The sequence below is a fragment of the Staurois parvus genome, unplaced genomic scaffold, assembly GCF_062004578.1.
Source record: "Staurois parvus isolate SC_StPar_1 unplaced genomic scaffold, SC_StPar_1.0 ptg000530l, whole genome shotgun sequence".
Lineage (NCBI taxonomy): Eukaryota > Metazoa > Chordata > Amphibia > Anura > Ranidae > Staurois > Staurois parvus.
The window spans coordinates 9350843-9370253 of record NW_028318326.1 but is presented as its reverse complement, the minus strand read 5'-3'; the positions used below and the strand labels follow the sequence as shown (position 1 = coordinate 9370253).

General features: G+C 40.6%; 1 protein-coding gene across 4 annotated transcripts in view; it reads left to right on the top strand.

Annotated features, from left to right (window-relative positions):
• RAPGEF4 (Rap guanine nucleotide exchange factor 4) overlaps nt 1-19411 on the top strand; it is a 451555-nt gene that overhangs the window by 238264 nt on the left and 193880 nt on the right. For 3 of the 4 annotated variants that reach the window (XM_089690491.1, XM_089690490.1, XM_089690493.1), the window contains 4 exons: nt 2354-2434; nt 4523-4629; nt 12455-12576; nt 16167-16350. In XM_089690491.1, coding sequence (XP_089546617.1) covers nt 2354-2434; nt 4523-4629; nt 12455-12576; nt 16167-16350 — 494 coding nt within the window. The remainder of the gene's footprint in view (nt 1-2353; nt 2435-4522; nt 4630-12454; nt 12577-16166; nt 16351-19411) is intronic. The other variant, XM_089690492.1, reaches the window with a different exon arrangement.

Genomic DNA, 19411 nt, shown 5'->3' with positions numbered 1-19411 from the left:
AAAGCCCTCCCTGGACCCCAATGACCCGAAGAACCTCAGACCCATCTCCCTGCTCCCATTTACATCTAAACTCCTCGAGCGCCTAGTCTACATCCGCCTATGCTCTCACCTCAACGACAACAACCTCCTCGATCCCCTACAGTCCGGCTTCCGTCCCCTACACTCCACCGAAACCACCTTACTCAAACTCTCCAATGACCTTCTAACCACCAAAGCTAATGGCCACTATTCAGTGCTCCTACTCCTTGACCTCTCCGCGGCCTTCAACACAGTCGACCACCCCCTCCTCCTCAAAAAACTACACTCCCTAGGCCTCAGAGATTCCACTCTCTCCTGGCTCTCATCCTACCTATCATAACGTTCTTTCAGCATTACCTATAACGCTACCACCTCCCCCTCACTCCCCCTCTCTGTTGGGGTCCCTCAAGGCTCCGTCCTCGGGCCCCTTCTCTTCTCCATCTACACCCCCTCCCTTGGCCAACTCATACACTCTCACGGCTTCAACTATCACCTCTATGCCGATGACACACAAATCTATCTCTCAACCCCTCGCCTTCCCCCTCAGTCTCTGCCCGAATCACAAACCTACTGAACGACATATCAGACTGGATGTCGCTCCACTTCCTTAAACTGAACCTCTCCAAAACCGAGCCAGAGTACTTGGTGTCATTCTGGACTCCAATATATCCTTCCAGCCCCAAGTCCAATCATTAACAAACTCATGCAGACTCCACCTCCGCAACATCGCCAAAATCCGCATGTTCCTAACCCCAGAAACCACTAAACAGCTCATCCACTCCCTCATCATATCACGACTCGATTACTGCAACTCCCTTCTCACTGGCCTGCCTCGCCACAGGCTATCTCCACTTCAGTCGATCCTGAATACGGCAGCCAGACTCATTCACCTTACCAACCGCTCCGTTTACGCCACCCCCCTCTGCCAATCCCTCCACTGGCTTCCAATTGCGCAACGGATCAAATTCAAAATCCTAACACTGACGTACAAAGCTGTCCACCATACTGCCCCAAATTACATCACCGACCTAATATCCAAGTACCACTCAACATGCACACTCCGCTCCTCACAAGACCTCCTTCTCTCTAGTTCCCTGGTCTCCTCCTCCCATGCTCGCCTCCAGGATTTCTCCAGGGTGTCACCCATTCTCTGGAACTTCCTACCCCAACCCATCAGACTATCACCTACTCTCCTCTCCTTTAGGTGTACCCTAAAAACCCACCTCTTCAGGGAAGCCTACCCCACCCCCTGCTAATTTGCCGACCTCCTCCACTCTTCCTACCACTCCATCCCTCACAGATATCTCCTCCTGTACCACTATCCCCTCCCTCCTAGATTGTAAGCTCGAAAGAGCAGGGCCCTCGAACCCCTCGTGTATCTCATTGTATTGTTACTGTACTGTCGCATGTTCTGTCCCCCTTTGTAATGTATAGCGCTGAGTGAACTGTTGGCGCTTTATAAATACTGTATAATAATAATAATCATGAACCCAGGGCAAAGAGGGGGGGGGGGGGGCGGCACAGTTTGGCATCTTTGCCTTGGACACTGAATGACCTTGTCCCAGCACTGCCTATAAGGGAGGCTGCTTTTCATTTGCTGAGTCCAAACAAACCTTAGGCACAGCACAGATCACCATATACACTAACCTTTATATTCAGTAATAAACAAAGTTTGGGGGAATATTGAAAAAAAAACTAGGACTGGAAAAATGACAGTTAGGACACAACTGCCACTCAAATTTTAGACGTTCACCTGTTGATTTTGTCCTCATGTGTATGACCGTCAGAAGCATAGGGACCCCATAAACAGTATTTTTGCACTGATTGGGATGTAGTTGTAGATGCAATTAGTGGTTAGCAGAGAACCATCTAATGCTTGAATGACCCTAGTGCTTATAGTGATGTTATTATGGGATCTCAGCAGTCATGTTCCAATTCCCATTTATCTTGATGTACGAACGATTCTTACCAAGTGCTATTTTCTAAGCATTAACTATGCTATCTCTTTCCCCTGTAATTTTACAGTCCAATGATCTTGAGTTATGTTAACTATAAAGTATAGTGGCATATAATGCTCTGTTCATATCCCATAAGCTCATGACTTATAATTTATATACTTACATTTTTTCACTTTTTTGTTCAGTTTAATTTATAATTTAGAAGTTTTGTAATTTACATTTTTTTCTGCTTTCATGACTTGCATTAAACATTTTTCTTCTTATAGATTCAGTTTTACATTATCTATAGATTAGAGTTTTTTTCTGTTGATTGCTAATCTTTTCCTTTTTTTTCATGTTTGTTTTTGTTTATTTTTTGGTTATGTCTTATTTTTCAGACCCCACTCACTGAAAACCAAATCTCGATCCATCAAGCTAAAACCATTACAGAGGTAATGGGGTGTCGAGAAGTGTCTAAGGTGCATACTGATTTTATAATGAAGAGGTTCATGTTTAGGATTTAAAGTATATCTGAAGCTAAAAAGTTTTGTTTTAGTTTTAGATAGAATATGATGAAGTATTGACACCCTGTTGTTGTTTTTTATTGTCTGTGTCCCTGATGTTTAGATTCACTCTACTATTTGTGCTGGTGACCACTGTCACTGAGACAGAAAGCTTTGGTTAATAGAACATTTTACAGCTGTCACCAGAACATCTTCCAATGGAGTCACTTGTTCTATTTACAACTTCTAGGAGAGGATTTCCCCTTTCTTTGGAGAGATTTCCTCTTACTTCCTGTTGTGTATCTGGGAAAGGAAGTTAACAGAAATCTCCCAAGGACAGACAGAAAAAAACAACAACAAGGGAATTAATCTTTCTTATTCTGTAAAACTAAAAAATGGGCTTTAGATATACTTTAAAGCAGGGGTAGGCAACCTTAAAGAGGTGGAGATCCTCCTGAAGAACATGGGAGAAGTCAAAGATCACCGGGCACAGTGTTGCCTCCTCACACCTGATTAAACCTCTAATTGTCGTATTACCGTGCCACAGTCACATGCATTGCAGGGCAATTATGGGCTTGAATCAGGTGATGAGGAGGCAACATATCGCTTCCTCACCATCTGTCAAACGCATTGGGATTGCCTTGCAGAGGAGCAGCAGTGCCTACTGCACCTGTGAATGAGCCCTTATGCAGTCCATAAATGGTTGGAATTCCAAACAATTTTTGTATCAAAATCGTACCTAAGAATAATCGGCCAATTTTCGCTCTGTTAGTGGGGCAGTGGCATCGGCCGATTTTCGTAGTTCACCCCCATTTCGTTTATCGGGCAGGCTGAAAAATTTGTGAAAAACTATCAATTTTTGAAATCATTGGTGGCACCATCAGATTACATAACAAAGGACGTTTCCATTTTCAGGCCAAAAATTGTTTGGAATTCGAACCATGTATGGCCTGCATTAGTTGTAATCTGCCGCGGCACCCTAAGGGCTTGTTCACATGTAAAGTTGGGGGGTGGTAAAATCCTTCGGCTGACTCATGGTTTTACCATCCCCCAGTCCCCACCCCTTTTAGCTGCTGAGGCAGCAGCCAGAAGTGTACACGTGCCATAGCAGGAATTACACCCCCTGTTGCTTTTGGTGGGTGCTACCGCCTGTTAACCGAGACCCATTCAAGTAAATGGACCCACTCTACAAGTGCCCTGCAACTGCATGCTTCTGCAGGGTCCAAGGGCTTAAAGCAGGTGGTGAGAAAGCAACACACTGGTGCCTGTTTACCCCCTTGTCTGCTGTACTGCACAAGATTGCAGCAGAATTGCAGAATGGCCTCAATCACTTGAATGGGTCATGCTTGTGCTACACCCACCAACCATGACAGGGCGTAGGAGCATCACTACAGAGGAGACATCAACTTATGAGGCTCTTGCTCCCTACTACAGCTCCAACTTTACAAGTAGTCCCTCTGAATTGCACTCTGTTTCATGCTCTGGAATGGCATGTCAGCAAACCCAGACCGAGATCTACCAGTCACCTGGCCAAGATCTACTGGTGGATCACGATCTACTGGTTGCTGACCCCCACTTTAAAGGTTCCAGCTCAAACTGATATTTTAGTTTAGGGTGCACAGTGGTAAATCAAATCATGTATTAGAGACTCCAGAAGTGGAATTTTTTTTTTTACACCCTCTTTTGCAGTTGGAGGAGTAATACTGCAAATTCTCTATAATTTTGTAAGTGGTAACTATAGAAAATGAGATTGCTACTTAATCTGAGCAATATAAAAGAAGCAGATGAGCTAGCCCTCTGACACCTACTGAGAACTGAAATTAGAGTCAAGGCTTTTGATTCAAATGCACATTTAGTTACATTTCAATAAAATAAGATTTACAACATAACTACAAGATTATAATTGCTGATGATCTAAAGCAGAAGATGATGTATGTTAACCAATGTGTATATACGTTACAGTTTTTGACTATGCTAAATATCGTTTATCTTCCAGAAGGGATATACAGCTTATGTCTCAAGCGCAGTCTAACGTGTTTTTATTTTTACACCTGAATCATAAAGGTCCCATCTGAACGTATTCTCCGGGCTGGGAAGATATTACGTAATGCGATTCTTTCTCGAGCACCTCACATGATCAGAGATCGCAAGTATCACCTGAAAACTTACAGGTGAGTAATGCTAGATACACATAGAATATTTTTCCTACATTGAGTTTAGGCTCAAGTCCAACTGGGTTTACAATGTTTCATGTTTTCGTGTGTAAGCAGCGTGCATGCTAATGCTCCCATGATGATGAAAATAGGCCCATAGAGTTCCTGTTATAAACTGTTGATGTCAGCTTCACATAAATACAGTCAGGGCCATGGATAAGTGGGTACCACCAGTCCTCCTGTATGGGGCCCAGGCCATTCAACTGGGTGAATCGGATGTGGGCAGGGAGAGTGATTGGAAAAGCAGGGGGGGCAATTACTGGAATTGATCCCCTGTATGGCTCTTTCTGCAGCAGCTGAAAGTTGGCTTCTTCTCCTCTCCCTCCCATTGGCTCTCAGCTGCTGCAGAGAGAGCCATACAGGGGATAGGTTCAAGTAATTGCCCCCTGCCGCACCCATCACCCTCCCTGTGCACCATACGTTTCCCCTGCTGCCCAGGTGCCCTTGTGAGCCCCCGCAGTGCTGCTGGTTTCCCTCTTCTCTTTTCCACAAGTGTCTGCAAGCACACAATAGGATCCTTCAGAATGGAGAGTGGGGGAAGGGTCCGGTAAATGTCACGTTTACTAACTCCTTCCTTTCCCGAATGAACACAATGAGTTTTGATCACCCACTGTGTTCATTCATAACTAAAGCATAGTGAACTGGGGGTTTTTTGGGATGGGGGGGACTTGTCAGGTTGGCTGTATGGGACCCCTTTTTTTCTAACAGCAGCCCTGTATACAGTATATAACATCATGGCGGTGGGCCTTCTTTTAAGGTGTTGCATATACTGTATGTGCAGCAGCGTTTATGCTTGAAGCACGCTCCATAGTGCACTCCCATCATGGAGAGTGAGCTATCGCAATTGGCTATCACAGTGATCACTTTCTAAAAGCTGCCCCTGTACTCTTTCTCTTTTTGAATGGAGAAAAAGATATGTTGTATTTTTTTTTCTCCTGGTCAGAGGAGAAGAATGTGAAAAAAACACTCTGTGTAGCTTTAAGGACTTGTTCAAACTGGAATGTGGTGTGGGAAACTTGTGTTCCATGAGTGTTTTTCCGCACTGCATTCATAATGCACTGGGTGTGTAATCTGCTGTGGGTGTCAATAGATTCCTAGTGATACCCCAAAGGCATATCACAAATGCAGTGCGTTTTCCTGCACCTGGTTGCAGTGTGTTTTTAAAAGTAGTGCATGCACTACTTTTTGGTGCAATCCAGTGCGATTTCAGACAGTCCGAATGAATGGGCTGAAAATCACATCACATTTTTTGTGTTACGGTGCTGAGTTACTTTAGCTGACAATTACGCAGTCATGCAACGCTGCACCCAAATTAAATTTACGTCATTTTTTTCCCAAGAATCGAGCTTTCGGTGATATTTAATTGCCTGTACGTTTTTTTTATGCGCTATTAAACATGTTCAGTTAAAAAATGTAAAAAATCAAATTTTGTCATAAATTTACGCCAAAATGTATTCTGCTACACGTCTTTGCTAAAAAAAAATCCCAATAAATGTAAAGGAAATGGTTTATGCGAAAGCTTTAGTGTTTACAAATAGCGGTATAGATACTGGAATTTTTTTTTTGCACTAGTAATGGCGGCGATCAGCAGGTCATAGCGGGACTATGGCGGGCATTTTGACACTGGGGGGAACTGACTTGGTGTCACTGATATCCCCAGTGACTCCAATACAGTAATCAGTGCTAAAAAAAAGCACTGACACTGTACTAATGGTACTGGGCAGGAAGGGGTTAACATGAGGGGTGATCAAAGGGTTAACTGTGTGCTGGGAATGTTTTACTAGGGGGCAGTGTCTGTGTGCTTTACTGTAAGCACACCGCTTTGGATGGCTGTGCTGTGCACAGCCATCCAAAGCAGTGTGCCCGAACTGACAGGGAGGAGAACTGTTAGTAAACAAAACAGTTCTCCTCCCTGTCGGAGATCATCGGAAATCACCTGGTGTTGGAGAGCAATCACCGGTCGGGACCCGGTGATTTACTGCTGCTGCCGCGAATGGCGGTGCGGGTAGGGCGCGTGCGTGCGCCCCCTACCCGGAAATGAAAAATCACGTATATATACGTGATTTTGCACACCCGTGCTGTCCTGTAGCAGTATATCTGCTATGGGGCTGACGGGAAGCGGTTAAAGTGTTTTAAAAAATGAGGGTTTAATATTACTTTGACCATTGCTAACCAACATACATATTAAAATGTCCAGTACGCAGATGATTGTACAAGGAGCATGGCTGCAGCTTCTGTCTTGATCTTGGTATTGTTTTTTTCAGCAATCATCTGTAAAGCCACCCAATGTGTTTTACAGTCCTGAAAACCACCCCCCTCCTGCTGCTGCCCATTCCTGAGCCCACTCCTCCAGGGAGCCCAGGACTGCGGTAAACTGCCAGGATGGCTTCCCACAGAGGGGAGGAACATCCATTCCCCGATCTCCTCTAAGATGAATGAACCTGGAAGGGATGATAACACCGTGTAAAAAAATACATTTAAATAAAATAAATAAAAATAATTAAAAAAATTGTAAAGCATCCCTTTCCCTCTGAGCAGACATGCACTTTAAACATGTTTAAATGATGAGTGCACCATACGTGTAAGATAGCACCATGAACGCTGGAGTGAGAGCAATAATTCTAGGGCCCTAACTCACAATTAACTCGAAACTGATAGTCTGTAAAGGTTTTTAAATTGGTTCTAAAGTCAAAAGGTTTTTTACCCTAACGCATTACCTGCATTAAGGTAAAAAAAAACTTCAACTTGCTGTTCATTCCCCAACCCCCAAATACTTTCCTGAGTCCTCTCTTCCTCTTTTCAAGGACAGACCAATAGCAGCAGGAGGAGATAGCAGTGAGGCCAAGCCTCATGTGTGTCTATGGATGCACACAGCCTGGCTTGGAAGTGTGCCTGCACCCACATGTGCCCTCATAGCACATGGCTTGCTATGGAAGCACACTCAGGAGAGGAGGTGCAGACAGCATCTGCAGGATACTCCAAAAGAGGAGGTAAAAGGCCACTCTTTGCAAAACCCTTGCACAGAGCAGGTAAGTATAAACCTCTTTCTTTTATATTAGGTAAAAACCACTTTAGCACCACTTTAAGACGTTGCCTATGGCCAATTGTAGGTACCGTAGTTTGTCACCATTTCACAGGCATGTGCAATTCTAATCTTGACATGTTTGGTATCTATTTGTTCAATGCAATATCAACTTTTATATTTTACAAAAAGTGGGTATTATATTGAGTTTGTGTGCACTAAATTTAATTTAACTATTTTTTCCTGAAAGTTGGCATTTGATAAACAGCTCTGCAAATATCAAGGGACATAAGAAATTGCAACGGCCCCCATTTTATCAGATCTCCTCTGCTTTCAGAAAATATATAATGCTTGCGGGTTCTAAGTAAATTTCTAGCAAAAAAATTCTGATTTTATGGGAAAAATTTTAAAATTGCCACAGACAGTAAGTGGTTGATGTAACAATAAGGACCATGAATTTATGCGGCAGAAATGCCTCCTATCTTGTGTATTTATTCATGTACCATGAAATTTCCTGCGGCCGAGTTTTGGAAAAGGTGCAGGCACTTTTTTTGTGGGAAACACAGGCACAGCAGCCCATTCAAATGAATAGGATGCTGTGTTCATGCAAATGCAGGCCACCAACCCTCTGAAGTGTGAACCTATCCTTAGTGCCCCTGAACGCTGCATGAAAATACATGCATAAACACCTGCTTGTGTACGATCACGTTAGATGACCTACAGCTATGTTCATGGGTATAAAAAAAACCCACCAGATGCCTCTAAAACAGCATTTTTTACACTTGTGTGCTTAAAGCCTAAGTGTGCATCACTCAATAAAAATGTAAACAATAGATTAAAAACATTACCTGCTTAGCGGCCACCCCCCATCACATACATTTACTGCAGCAGGGACGGCCATTGTGTGCTGGTTCACTTATCTGGGTCCCGGCAGATGATTGATTGCCGGGACCCGCTGATGGGCTCCGTGATTCAGGGAAGAAAGCTCTGTGTTGGTTAACTACACAGAGCTCTGTATAATGCAATAAATAATTTGCGCTAGTAAATATATATATATATATAAATAATAAAAAAGTTCAAATCGTAAGTCCAAAATAAGAATGCCAATACCACAAAAAAATGTGCAAAAAAACTTTTGTGCAAAAAAAGTGTCTAAATATGAAAAAACACCACCAAAGAACCTTGATAATATGATGGCAGGTCATCCATAGATATATCTTCAGGAAACGAAATTCTGCAGAACACCGATCCTCATAGATCAAATAACAAAATGAAAGAAGCTTTTCAAATTATCGGAAATCCACTTCTCCAAAAGAAAGAAAGAAACCACCTTCAATCGTATCCAAGGAGGAAGATGCCAGGCACTCGAGAAAAACAGAGAGACTTCATGGTGCAATATTATAAAAGCCAATTCCTTTATTAGGTACTCATTGCACTTACTCAGGAGGTGTCCCAGCCGACACCAGCATCAACAGCATAGCAGCAATCACATAAAACGAGCCTAGCTACTCAGCACATGCGCAGTAGCTTGCAGCCAAACGTAATGACGTCACATCAATCAAGCTCCGCCCTACGCATTTCGTCATCGACGTCCTCACGGAGCGGACGCTCCGTGAGGACGTCGATGACGAAACTTTTTTTTAACAAAGCCATGTAACATAATACATTTTGACCTAAATTCATAAAGAAATTAGATTTTTTAAATTTTTTATTGGATATGTTTTATAGCAGAAAGTAAAAAATATTTTTTACTTTAGCTGACAATTGCGCTGTCATGCAACGCTGCACCCAATAGAAATTTACGTCCTTTTTTTCCCACAAATTGAGCTTTTGGTGGTATTTGATTGCCTGTGCGTTTTTGTTATTTTTTGCGCTATAAAAAAAAGACTGACAATTTTGAGAAAAAAAACAAAATTTTTTACTTTTTGCTATTAAACATGTTCAGTAAAAATTTTAAAAATCAAATTACGTCATAACTTTACGCCAACATGTATTCTGTGACATGTCTTTGCTAACAAAAATCTCAATATGAGTAAATTAAATGGTTTACGTGAAAGTTTTAGTGTTTACAAATGGCGGTATAGATACTGGAATTTTTTCACAGTTCCACTATAAGTCGCTGATCACCGCCATTACTAGTATAAAAAAAATAAATAATAATGACTTTAATGCAAACCAAGTAATATACACTTATTGTTTTTTTTTAACAAAGCCATGTAACACAATACATTTTGACCTAAATTCATAAAGAGTTAGATTTTTTTAAATTTTTTATTGGATATGTTTTATAGCAGAAAGTAAAAAATATTTTTTACTTTAGCTGACAATTGCGCTGTCATGCAACGCTGCACCCAAATGAAATTTACATGCTTTTTTTCCCACAAATTGAGCTTTTGGTGGTATTTGATTGCCTGTGCGTTTTTGTTATTTTTTGCGCTATAAAAAAAAAGACTGACAATTTTGAGAAAAAAAACATTTTTTACTTTTTGCTATTAAACAAGTTCAGTAAAAATTTAAAAAATCAAATTTCGTCATAAATTTATGCCAAAATGTATTCTGCGCACATGTCTTTATTAAATGGTTTACGTGAAAGTTTTAGTGTTTACAAATGGCGGTATAGATACTGGAATTTTTTCACAGTTCCACTATAAGTCGCTGATCACCGCCATTACTAGTATAAAAAAAATAAATAATAATGACTTTAATGCAAACCAAGTAATATACACTTATTGTTTTTTTTTAACAAAGCCATGTAACACAATACATTTTGACCTAAATTCATAAAGAGTTAGATTTTTTAAAATTTTTTATTGGATATGTTTTATAGCAGAAAGTAAGAAATGTTTTTGTTTTTTTTTTGTTTATATTATAAAAAATAAAACAAACCCAGTGCTGATCAGCTCTGAAAGAAAACACTCTATGTGTGAAAAAAATATATAAATGTCATTTACATACAGTGTTGCATGCATGACCGAGCAATTGTCAGTTAAATTAGCTCTGTGCTCAATAGCAAAATATGGTCTGGTTATGAAGGGGGTAAAACCTTCAGTAGTGCAAGTGCTTAGAGTAGAAAAACATAAAGAAATATTAAATATGCCATGGTACTGCCTCCTCTTGCACTTCTGTCTAGGCACTGGTCCACAATTTCCTCCCAGTAAATAGCGAATGTTACAAAGAACTCACATACTGTATCTCTGAACGGCTCGTGCTTTTTTGCAACATTGATCAGCTTTATGTGTGAGTTATTGGAGAGATAAGTTCTACCTCGCTAGGCTCAAGGAATATTTCCTGTAAAAGTAATCATTTGTACACTGGCATCTCTCAACCAGCGTCTACATAAAATATTGAAATATTCTTTCCCCTTGTCAGTTCTCATTTGTCTTCATGGCTGCTTAAACAACACAGCTTGGCAGCAAACTTCTTTTGCTCAGTGTTTAGTCTAAAAACATGCCTTGGCTTTAAATTCATGTAATGCTCGATTGCGAGTGTACGCATGCACACATTGTTTTATTACTATGGAACTGAGATTTCTCACTTCCGTTATACATGAAGGCAAGCTGCGTTACAATGAAGTCAGAGAGCAGACAATATTACAGAAAAGGATTTCGCCTGTTTCTTGTGTGCTTTATACTACGGAACACTACATACAAAGATATTGTGAACTTGTCTAAATGGTATTCAATATGTAGAGAATATTTAGGACCCATTTTTAAATGTGAAATGTGTAAATATATGTTAAAGGTGTAAAAACATTAAAGCGGAGTTCCACCCAAAAGGGGAAGTTCCGCTTTAAAGATTGGTCCCCCGCTCCCCATTAAGGATTGGCACCTTTGGGGAGCCGGGGGGGGAACAGGTATCTGAATTTGACAGGTATCCGCTCCCACTTCTGCTGCGATTGCCTAGGCAATCGGAAACGGAAGGTGTCCTCCTACCCTCCCTTCCCGAAGTCTTGTGGGACACGTGACAGGTCCCTGAAGATGACGGGGCCATTCAGGAAGTGCAGCGGTACTCGCGCATACACATTGGGCGCCCGGCTCTGAAGCCGCAAGCTGTCACAGCCGGGTACCCACACTGAAGATGCTGGCACCTGGAATACACGACGGCCGGTGAAACGGGCTGCGGCGGGGGCACGGGTGGACTGACAACTCATGGGGGCCTCGGGCAATAGGGGATCATGGGGCCCCTGTGTCCTTGCCCAAACTCAAAAAAGCCTATGAAAAAGGTACCAGAGGCATCTCATGGGGCCCCCTACTGACCCCGGGCCCTCGGGCAGTGCCCGAGTTTCCAAATGGTCAGTCTGCCCCTGGGCGGGGGCAACGCGGGATCGTGGGACAGGTGAGTGGCTGTTTTTTAAAAGTCAGCAGCAACAATAGATTCCCCACCAGCCACAATAGACTTCACCATCAACGGCAGACACCCTGTAACAATAGATTTCTCAGCAGACATTAGATCCCCAGGCAGTCAGCAACAATAGACCTTCCAGCACCCCTTGTCAATACATACTTTCAGTGCTGGAGGTGTTGGAAATGCGTTCCCCACGTTCCTGCTGAAAAAAGCCTTGCTTTAAATACAGGTCCAGCAGAGGACCAAACTCTGCCTTACAATGCAAAAAACTAAAAAATTGTTCAGGTGGGGCTGCATTTTATAATACACTTTCACCCTTTCTCCAAGCACTGCTCCTTAACTGTACTGAGATGGGCTTAACCCCAGTCATGGTTTGTGACTTTTGGTAACTTTGTTATGTCTATTTATCTTTGGCAGGCAATGCTGTGTAGGAACAGAACTGGTTGACTGGCTGATCCAGCAGAGCTCCTGTGTTCATTCCCGGACACAAGCCGTGGGCATGTGGCAAGTCCTATTGGAGGAGGGAGTTCTCAACCATGGTAAATGCAGCATCATCACAGTTTGGGTATCATACATCACTCAGCCAAGCTTGGTTAAAGTGACACAAAACACACACTGTTTAAATTACATTGTCCCTTCTCCTTCTGTATGTGGATTATAGCTCTGTAATTATTTTAATTAAAAAAATATATACTGTAAGTACCTTTTTCCTAATCGACATACAGCTGTCACATGACCCAGCTCTTTCCCAGCCTGTCTGCAGGGAAACATAAGCAGGAGGAGAGTGTAGCCTTCTGCTGCTGGTCACATGTTCAACAGTAAAAAAAGCAGTCTTTGGGACACAGGCTAAAAATAAATAGATAATATCAATAAACTGTTTTAAATAATCGTACAAATATATATTTGAAATATATTGTTTATTATTTTGTAGAAATAACATGGTGTGGGTGGAGTTCCTCCAGTCACAGGATGTGACACGCCCCTCCAGCCTGTGTCTGAGAATAGCAGGGAGGTGAAGCAACCATTAATCTCCATGTAATATCCTGCCCCTATTGTATTTAGCTGGTTAGTGGGCATGGAGGAGGAGGGAGGGGGTGGGGGAGGGGGTGGGCTGTCATTTACCACTGTGTATACACCAACATGTGTGACTCTATAATCACATGGGCTGCCCAGATGTGATAGGGAGAAAATGCTCAGCATTGAAACTCACTGAAAACCCATATGGAAGAAAAATATATTTGAAATATATTTTAAAAATATTCTTCCCAAATATATTGCCATATATTTTTTTTGCAATATTTAATATATTTTTTTAAATATATTTTTCAGATTTTTTTTAACATATAAAAAAGTCATTTTAACATATATTTTTACATATATTTGTAAATGCATTCCAACAATGTAGATTTGTATTTTTAAAGACATACAGTATATTTGAAACGTATTTAAAAAAATATTTTTAATATATTCTGTAATAAAAATGCATTTCAACGTGCAGTGTATATATATATATATATATATATATATATATATATAGAGACAGAGAGAGAGAATATGGCCAAAATTGTAGTATTTCAAATATATTTTTCTTCCATGTGGGAACTGAGCATGTGCACAGTTGCCTCTACAGCTGCAAAATCCCTAGCTGAATTGGGGACACAAACAGAAGGTGCAGATAGAGAGCAACAGGATCAATGAAGTTTTTTGCAGAATACAGAAAACAAATCTCATAGCGACTGAGTGAATATTAACAGCATGCAATACAGCATTTATTGATAGATTTTTTTTTATGATGTGGATTTAGTGACACTTTAAAGGAAAACTGTACTCATCAAGTATGGAGGCTGCCAATAATGACCATTTCTGTCTGGCTGTTATGCTGAATCAGTGATCTCAGTTCTTTCTTATGGTGGCCATACATGCTTTGGTAAATGATTGATTTTTTTCCAATCTTTCTATAGTCAACAACCCATTCAATCCACAAGTGAGTGGATATCAATTGATAGTTAATAAAGTGGAACTACACTGCATCTGCTGTGACAGCATGAAGAAAGTGAAGCCAGTAACTGGCAACTGTATTTACCCGGTGATCTGCTGTGTCATTGGATACAGTTGATCACCTGGTAAAAAGCCACTGTGATTGGCCTTTTACCACATCATGTGATCAGCTGTGTCCGTAAGACACAGCATTCACAGAGATCGCCGGGTGCACACTGCATATGACGCCCTCCCAGAAATTCTATAGCGCGGTTAAAGTGGGTAAAGTATAACTAAAGGCAAAACTTTTTTTATTGGACAGAGTGGAGAGGGATTAGAACCCCTGTCAGTTTTTACTGCTGTCTGTGCCCCGTTAAGTAGATTCATCTTCTCTATTTTTTACCCTTATCATTGAAAGTAAAAGAAAAGCTTACATTTTGTAAGTAATAGAGGCTAAATCTTCCAATGGGGACGCTAGTTCTGGAGACCTGGGGGTCATCAAGGATTTCCCTTAATTTGTAGGGATTTCCTCTCACTTCCTGTTTGGCTATGGGAAATCTACGCAGTGGGCAGGGGTGGACTGACAACTTATGGGGCCCCCGGGCAATACGGGATCATGGGGCCCCTGTGTCCTTGCCCAAACTCAAAAAAGCCTATGAAAAAGGTACCAGGGGCATCTCATGGGGCCCCCTACTGACCCCGGGCCCTTGGGCAGTGCCTGAGTTTCCAAAAGGTCAGTCCACCCTTGGACCCCTTTGTCCTTGTCCAAACTCAAAAAAGCCTATGAAAAAGGTACCAGGGGCATCTCATAGGGCCCCCTACTGACCCCGGGCCCTCGGGCAGTGCCTGAGTTTCCAAATGGTCAGTCCGCTCCTGGCAGTGGGACATAGATGGTGAAACTAAATCTGACGGGTTATAACCGTCCCCCGCTCTATCCAAAATGAAAAAAAGGTTTTACCTATAGTTCTACTTTAAGTTACTGACCTGAAAAACGTATGCAAACCAAAGGTTGTGTCTTCACTCTGGCTTTCCAATCTGCATTGTTTTGGGTGACTCTGAAATACAATAATATGAACAATTCCTTTTATCTACATAGTAAAAACATTAATTCCTTAACTTTAACAGATTCATTTTCATGTGGTTGAACTTGGAGTGAACTTTTTTGTCATTGTTGCAGTGCTTCAAATGTTTGCTATATGTGACTAAACTATGCCCTCTGCTGGCTAAGATAGTTATCTGATGTTTTACACATGTTCCAAGATTGTGCTGTATTTTGATACCATGAAATTATAACAGTTGTCAAATCTTCCAGATCTTTAGGTCAGTCACTGCTTTCATGAATTTGTCCATGGAAGTCTTAATGACATTAACATTAATCAGTTTCACAATAAGATCCCTGTTTTGTAGAACATTTTGCAAGAAAAAAAAGTGTCATAGGTCTGTTAATATAATTAGCAAAATAATACATTATAATCCCTTAATAAAGTAAAGAAAACACATGCTTTCATTGCCTGGCCTTCATTGCAATTCAATGGGGTTGATTTACTAAAGGCAAATAGACTGTGCACTTTGCAAGTGTAGTTGCTCTTATTTTTCTCCAGAGTTTAGTGATCATGGTCAGTTCTGCTGACTTTCATCATCCAATCATGTGGAAGCAAAAATGCTGTTTTTTAATTTTCTTTGCACCTGATTGGGTATTCTTTACATAGTAAAGCTTCACCATATTCACTAAGCTCTGGGGGAGTTAGTGCAACTGCACTTGCAAAGTGCGCAGTGTATTTTCCCTTAGTAAATCAACCCTACAGGCTTTAATAATGACCTGAAAGTATGCACAGATAAGAGATCTGACGACACTCTGACTTTTTAATCTGTATTGCTTGTTGAAGATCTGTGATTCAAAAAGTAGTGAAGTCATTGGATAAGCATGATAGTCCTGGAACTAGAATTTTCAATATTAGTCCTTTTTATTTTATTAAAATGCAATATCCTCAGAAGGGATTTGCCATCCTCTAATTTCATGATTTGGCACTGTGACTTTCCAGAGTTGGAGGAGTGAGTTCAGTTCAATTCCCAGAGACTAGATATTTGAACCATGTAAGGCTTTCTTTGTTATCAGTCATCATTTTGTTAACCCTGCCTCTTAACTGTTTAGTTGACCAAGAATATTACTTCCAAGACAAGTACCTGTTTTATCGGTTCTTGGATGATGAACACGATGATGTGCCTATGCCAACCGATGAAGAGAAACGTGAAAGTGAGGAGGAGCTCCAAGAAACCTTACTTCTGTTGTCCCAGATAGGACCCGATGCTCACATGAGAATGATCCTTCGAAAACCGTAATTTATTTTCTGTACTTAATCCTAACATTACTTTTTATGTAGCCGATGTCCATTCTCAGCATTGGTCCAGCGTGTATGTGCAGACCACTATTCCCAAGACAAGGAAGCTAGAACCAGAGCATTTTCTTGATGCTGACTTAAAATAATCGCAACAAGCTGTAGGTAGAGACCAACTTTGTGTAATGGTAACTCTTTCCCCGGATAGAGCCATTATGTTTGGCTTGTCCACTAATCTGTTTATCAGTAGGGAAAACAGCTCACTCTTACATTTGGATGTTTTGTTTTCACTACTGTTGATAGAACATACTCCCTTTATCCTACTATTGAAAGAACATACTCCCTTCATCCTACTGTTGATACAACATAAAGATACTCCCTTCATCCTACTATTGATAGAACATACTCCCTTCATCCTACTATTGATAGAACATACTCCCTTCATCCTACTGTTGATAGAACATACTCCCTTCATCCTACTATTGATAGAACATACTCCCTTCATCCTACTGTTGATAGAACATACTCCCTTCATTCTACTGTTGATAGAACATACTCCCTTCATCCTACTATTGAAAGAACATACTCCCTTCATCCTACTGTTGATAGAACATAAAGATACTCCCTTCATCCTACTATTGAAAGAACATACTCCCTTCATCCTACTGTTGATACAACATAAAGATACTCCCTTCATCCTACTATTGATAGAACATACTCCCTTCATCCTACTATTGATAGAACATACTCCCTTCATCCTACTATTGATAGAACATACTCCCTTCCTCCTAGTATTGATAGAACATACTCCCTTCATCCTACTATTGATAGAACATACTCCCTTCATCCTACTATTGATAGAACATACTCCCTTCATCCTACTGTTGATAGAACATACTCCCTTCATCCTACTATTGAAAGAACATACTCCCTTCATTCTACTGTTGATAGAACATACTCCCTTCATTCTACTGTTGATAGAACATACTCCCTTCATCCTACTATTGAAAGAACATACTCCCTTCATCCTACTGTTGATAGAACATAAAGATACTCCCTTCATCCTACTATTGATAGAACATACTCCCTTCATCCTACTATTGATAGAACATACTCCCTTCATCCTACTATTGATAGAACATACTCCCTTCATCCTAGTATTGATAGAACATACTCCATTCATCCTACTATTGATAGAACATACTCCCTTCATCCTACTATTGATAGAACATACTCCCTTCATCCTACTGTTGATAGAACATACTCCCTTCATTCTACTGTTGATAGAACAAACTCCCTTCATCCTACTATTGAAAGAACATACTCCCTTCATCCTACTGTTGATAGAACATAAAGATACTCCCTTCATCCAACTATTGAAAGAACATACTCCCTTCATCCTACTGTTGATAGAACATAAAGATACTCCCTTCATCCTACTATTGATAGAACATACTCCCTTCATCCTACTATTGATAGAACATACTCCCTTCATCCTACTATTGATAGAACATACTCCCTTCATCCTAGTATTGATAGAACATACTCCCTTCATCCTACTATTGATAGAACATCCTTCATCCTACTATTGATAGAACATACTCCCTTCATCCTACTGTTGATAGAACATACTCCCTTCATCCTACTATTGAAAGAACATACTCCCTTCATTCTACTGTTGATAGAACATACTCCCTTCATTCTACTGTTGATAGAACATACTCCCTTCATCCTACTATTGAAAGAACATACTCCCTTCATCCTACTGTTGATAGAACATAAAGATACTCTCTTCATCCTACTATTAATAGAACATACTCCCTTCATCCTACTATTGATAGAACATACTCCCTTCATCCTACTATTGATAGAACATACTCCCTTCCTCCTAGTATTGATAGAACATACTCCCTTCATCCTACTATTGATAGAACATACTCCCTTCATCCTACTATTGATAGAACATACTCCCTTCATCCTACTATTGATAGAACATACTCCCTTCATCCTACTGTTGATAGAACATACTCCATTCATCCTACTATTGATAGAACATACTCCCTTCATCCTACTGTTGATAGAACATAAAGATACTCCCTTCATCCTACTATTGATAGAACATACTCCCTTCATCCTACTATTGATAGAACATACTCCCTTCATCCTACTGTTGATAGAACATACTCCCTTCATCCTACTGTTGATAGAACATACTCCCTTCATTCTACTGTTGATATAACATACTCCCTTCATCCTAATATTGAAAGAACATACTCCCTTCATCCTACTGTTGATAGAACATAAAGATACTCCCTTCATCCTACTATTGAAAGTACATACTCCCTTCATCCTACTGTTGATAGAACATAAAGATACTCTCTTCATCCTACTATTGATAGAACATACTCCCTTCATCCTACTATTGATAGAACATACTCCCTTCATCCTACTATTGATAGAACATACTCCCTTCATCCTAGTATTGATAGAACATACTCCCTTCATCCTACTATTGATAGAACATACTCCATTCATCCTACTGTTGATAGAACATACGCCCTTCATTCTATTGTTGATAGAACATACTCCCTTCATTCTACTGTTGATAGAACATACTCCCTTCATCCTACTATTGAAAGAACATACTCCCTTCATCCTACTGTTGATAGAACATAAAGATACTCTCTTCATCCTACTATTGATAGAACATACTCCCTTCATCCTACTATTGATAGAACATAAAGATACTCCCTTCATCCTACTATTGATAGAACATACTCCCTTCGTCCTAGTATTGATAGAACATACTCCCTTCATCCTACTATTGATAGAACATACTCCCTTCATCCTACTGTTGATAGAACATACTCCCTTCATTCTACTGTTGATAGAACATACTCCCTTCATTCTACTGTTGATAGAACATACTCCCTTCATCCTACTATTGAAAGTACATATTCCCTTCATCCTACTGTTGATAGAACATAAAGATACTCTCTTCATCCTACTATTGATAGAACATACTCCCTTCATCCTACTATTGATAGAACATACTCCCTTC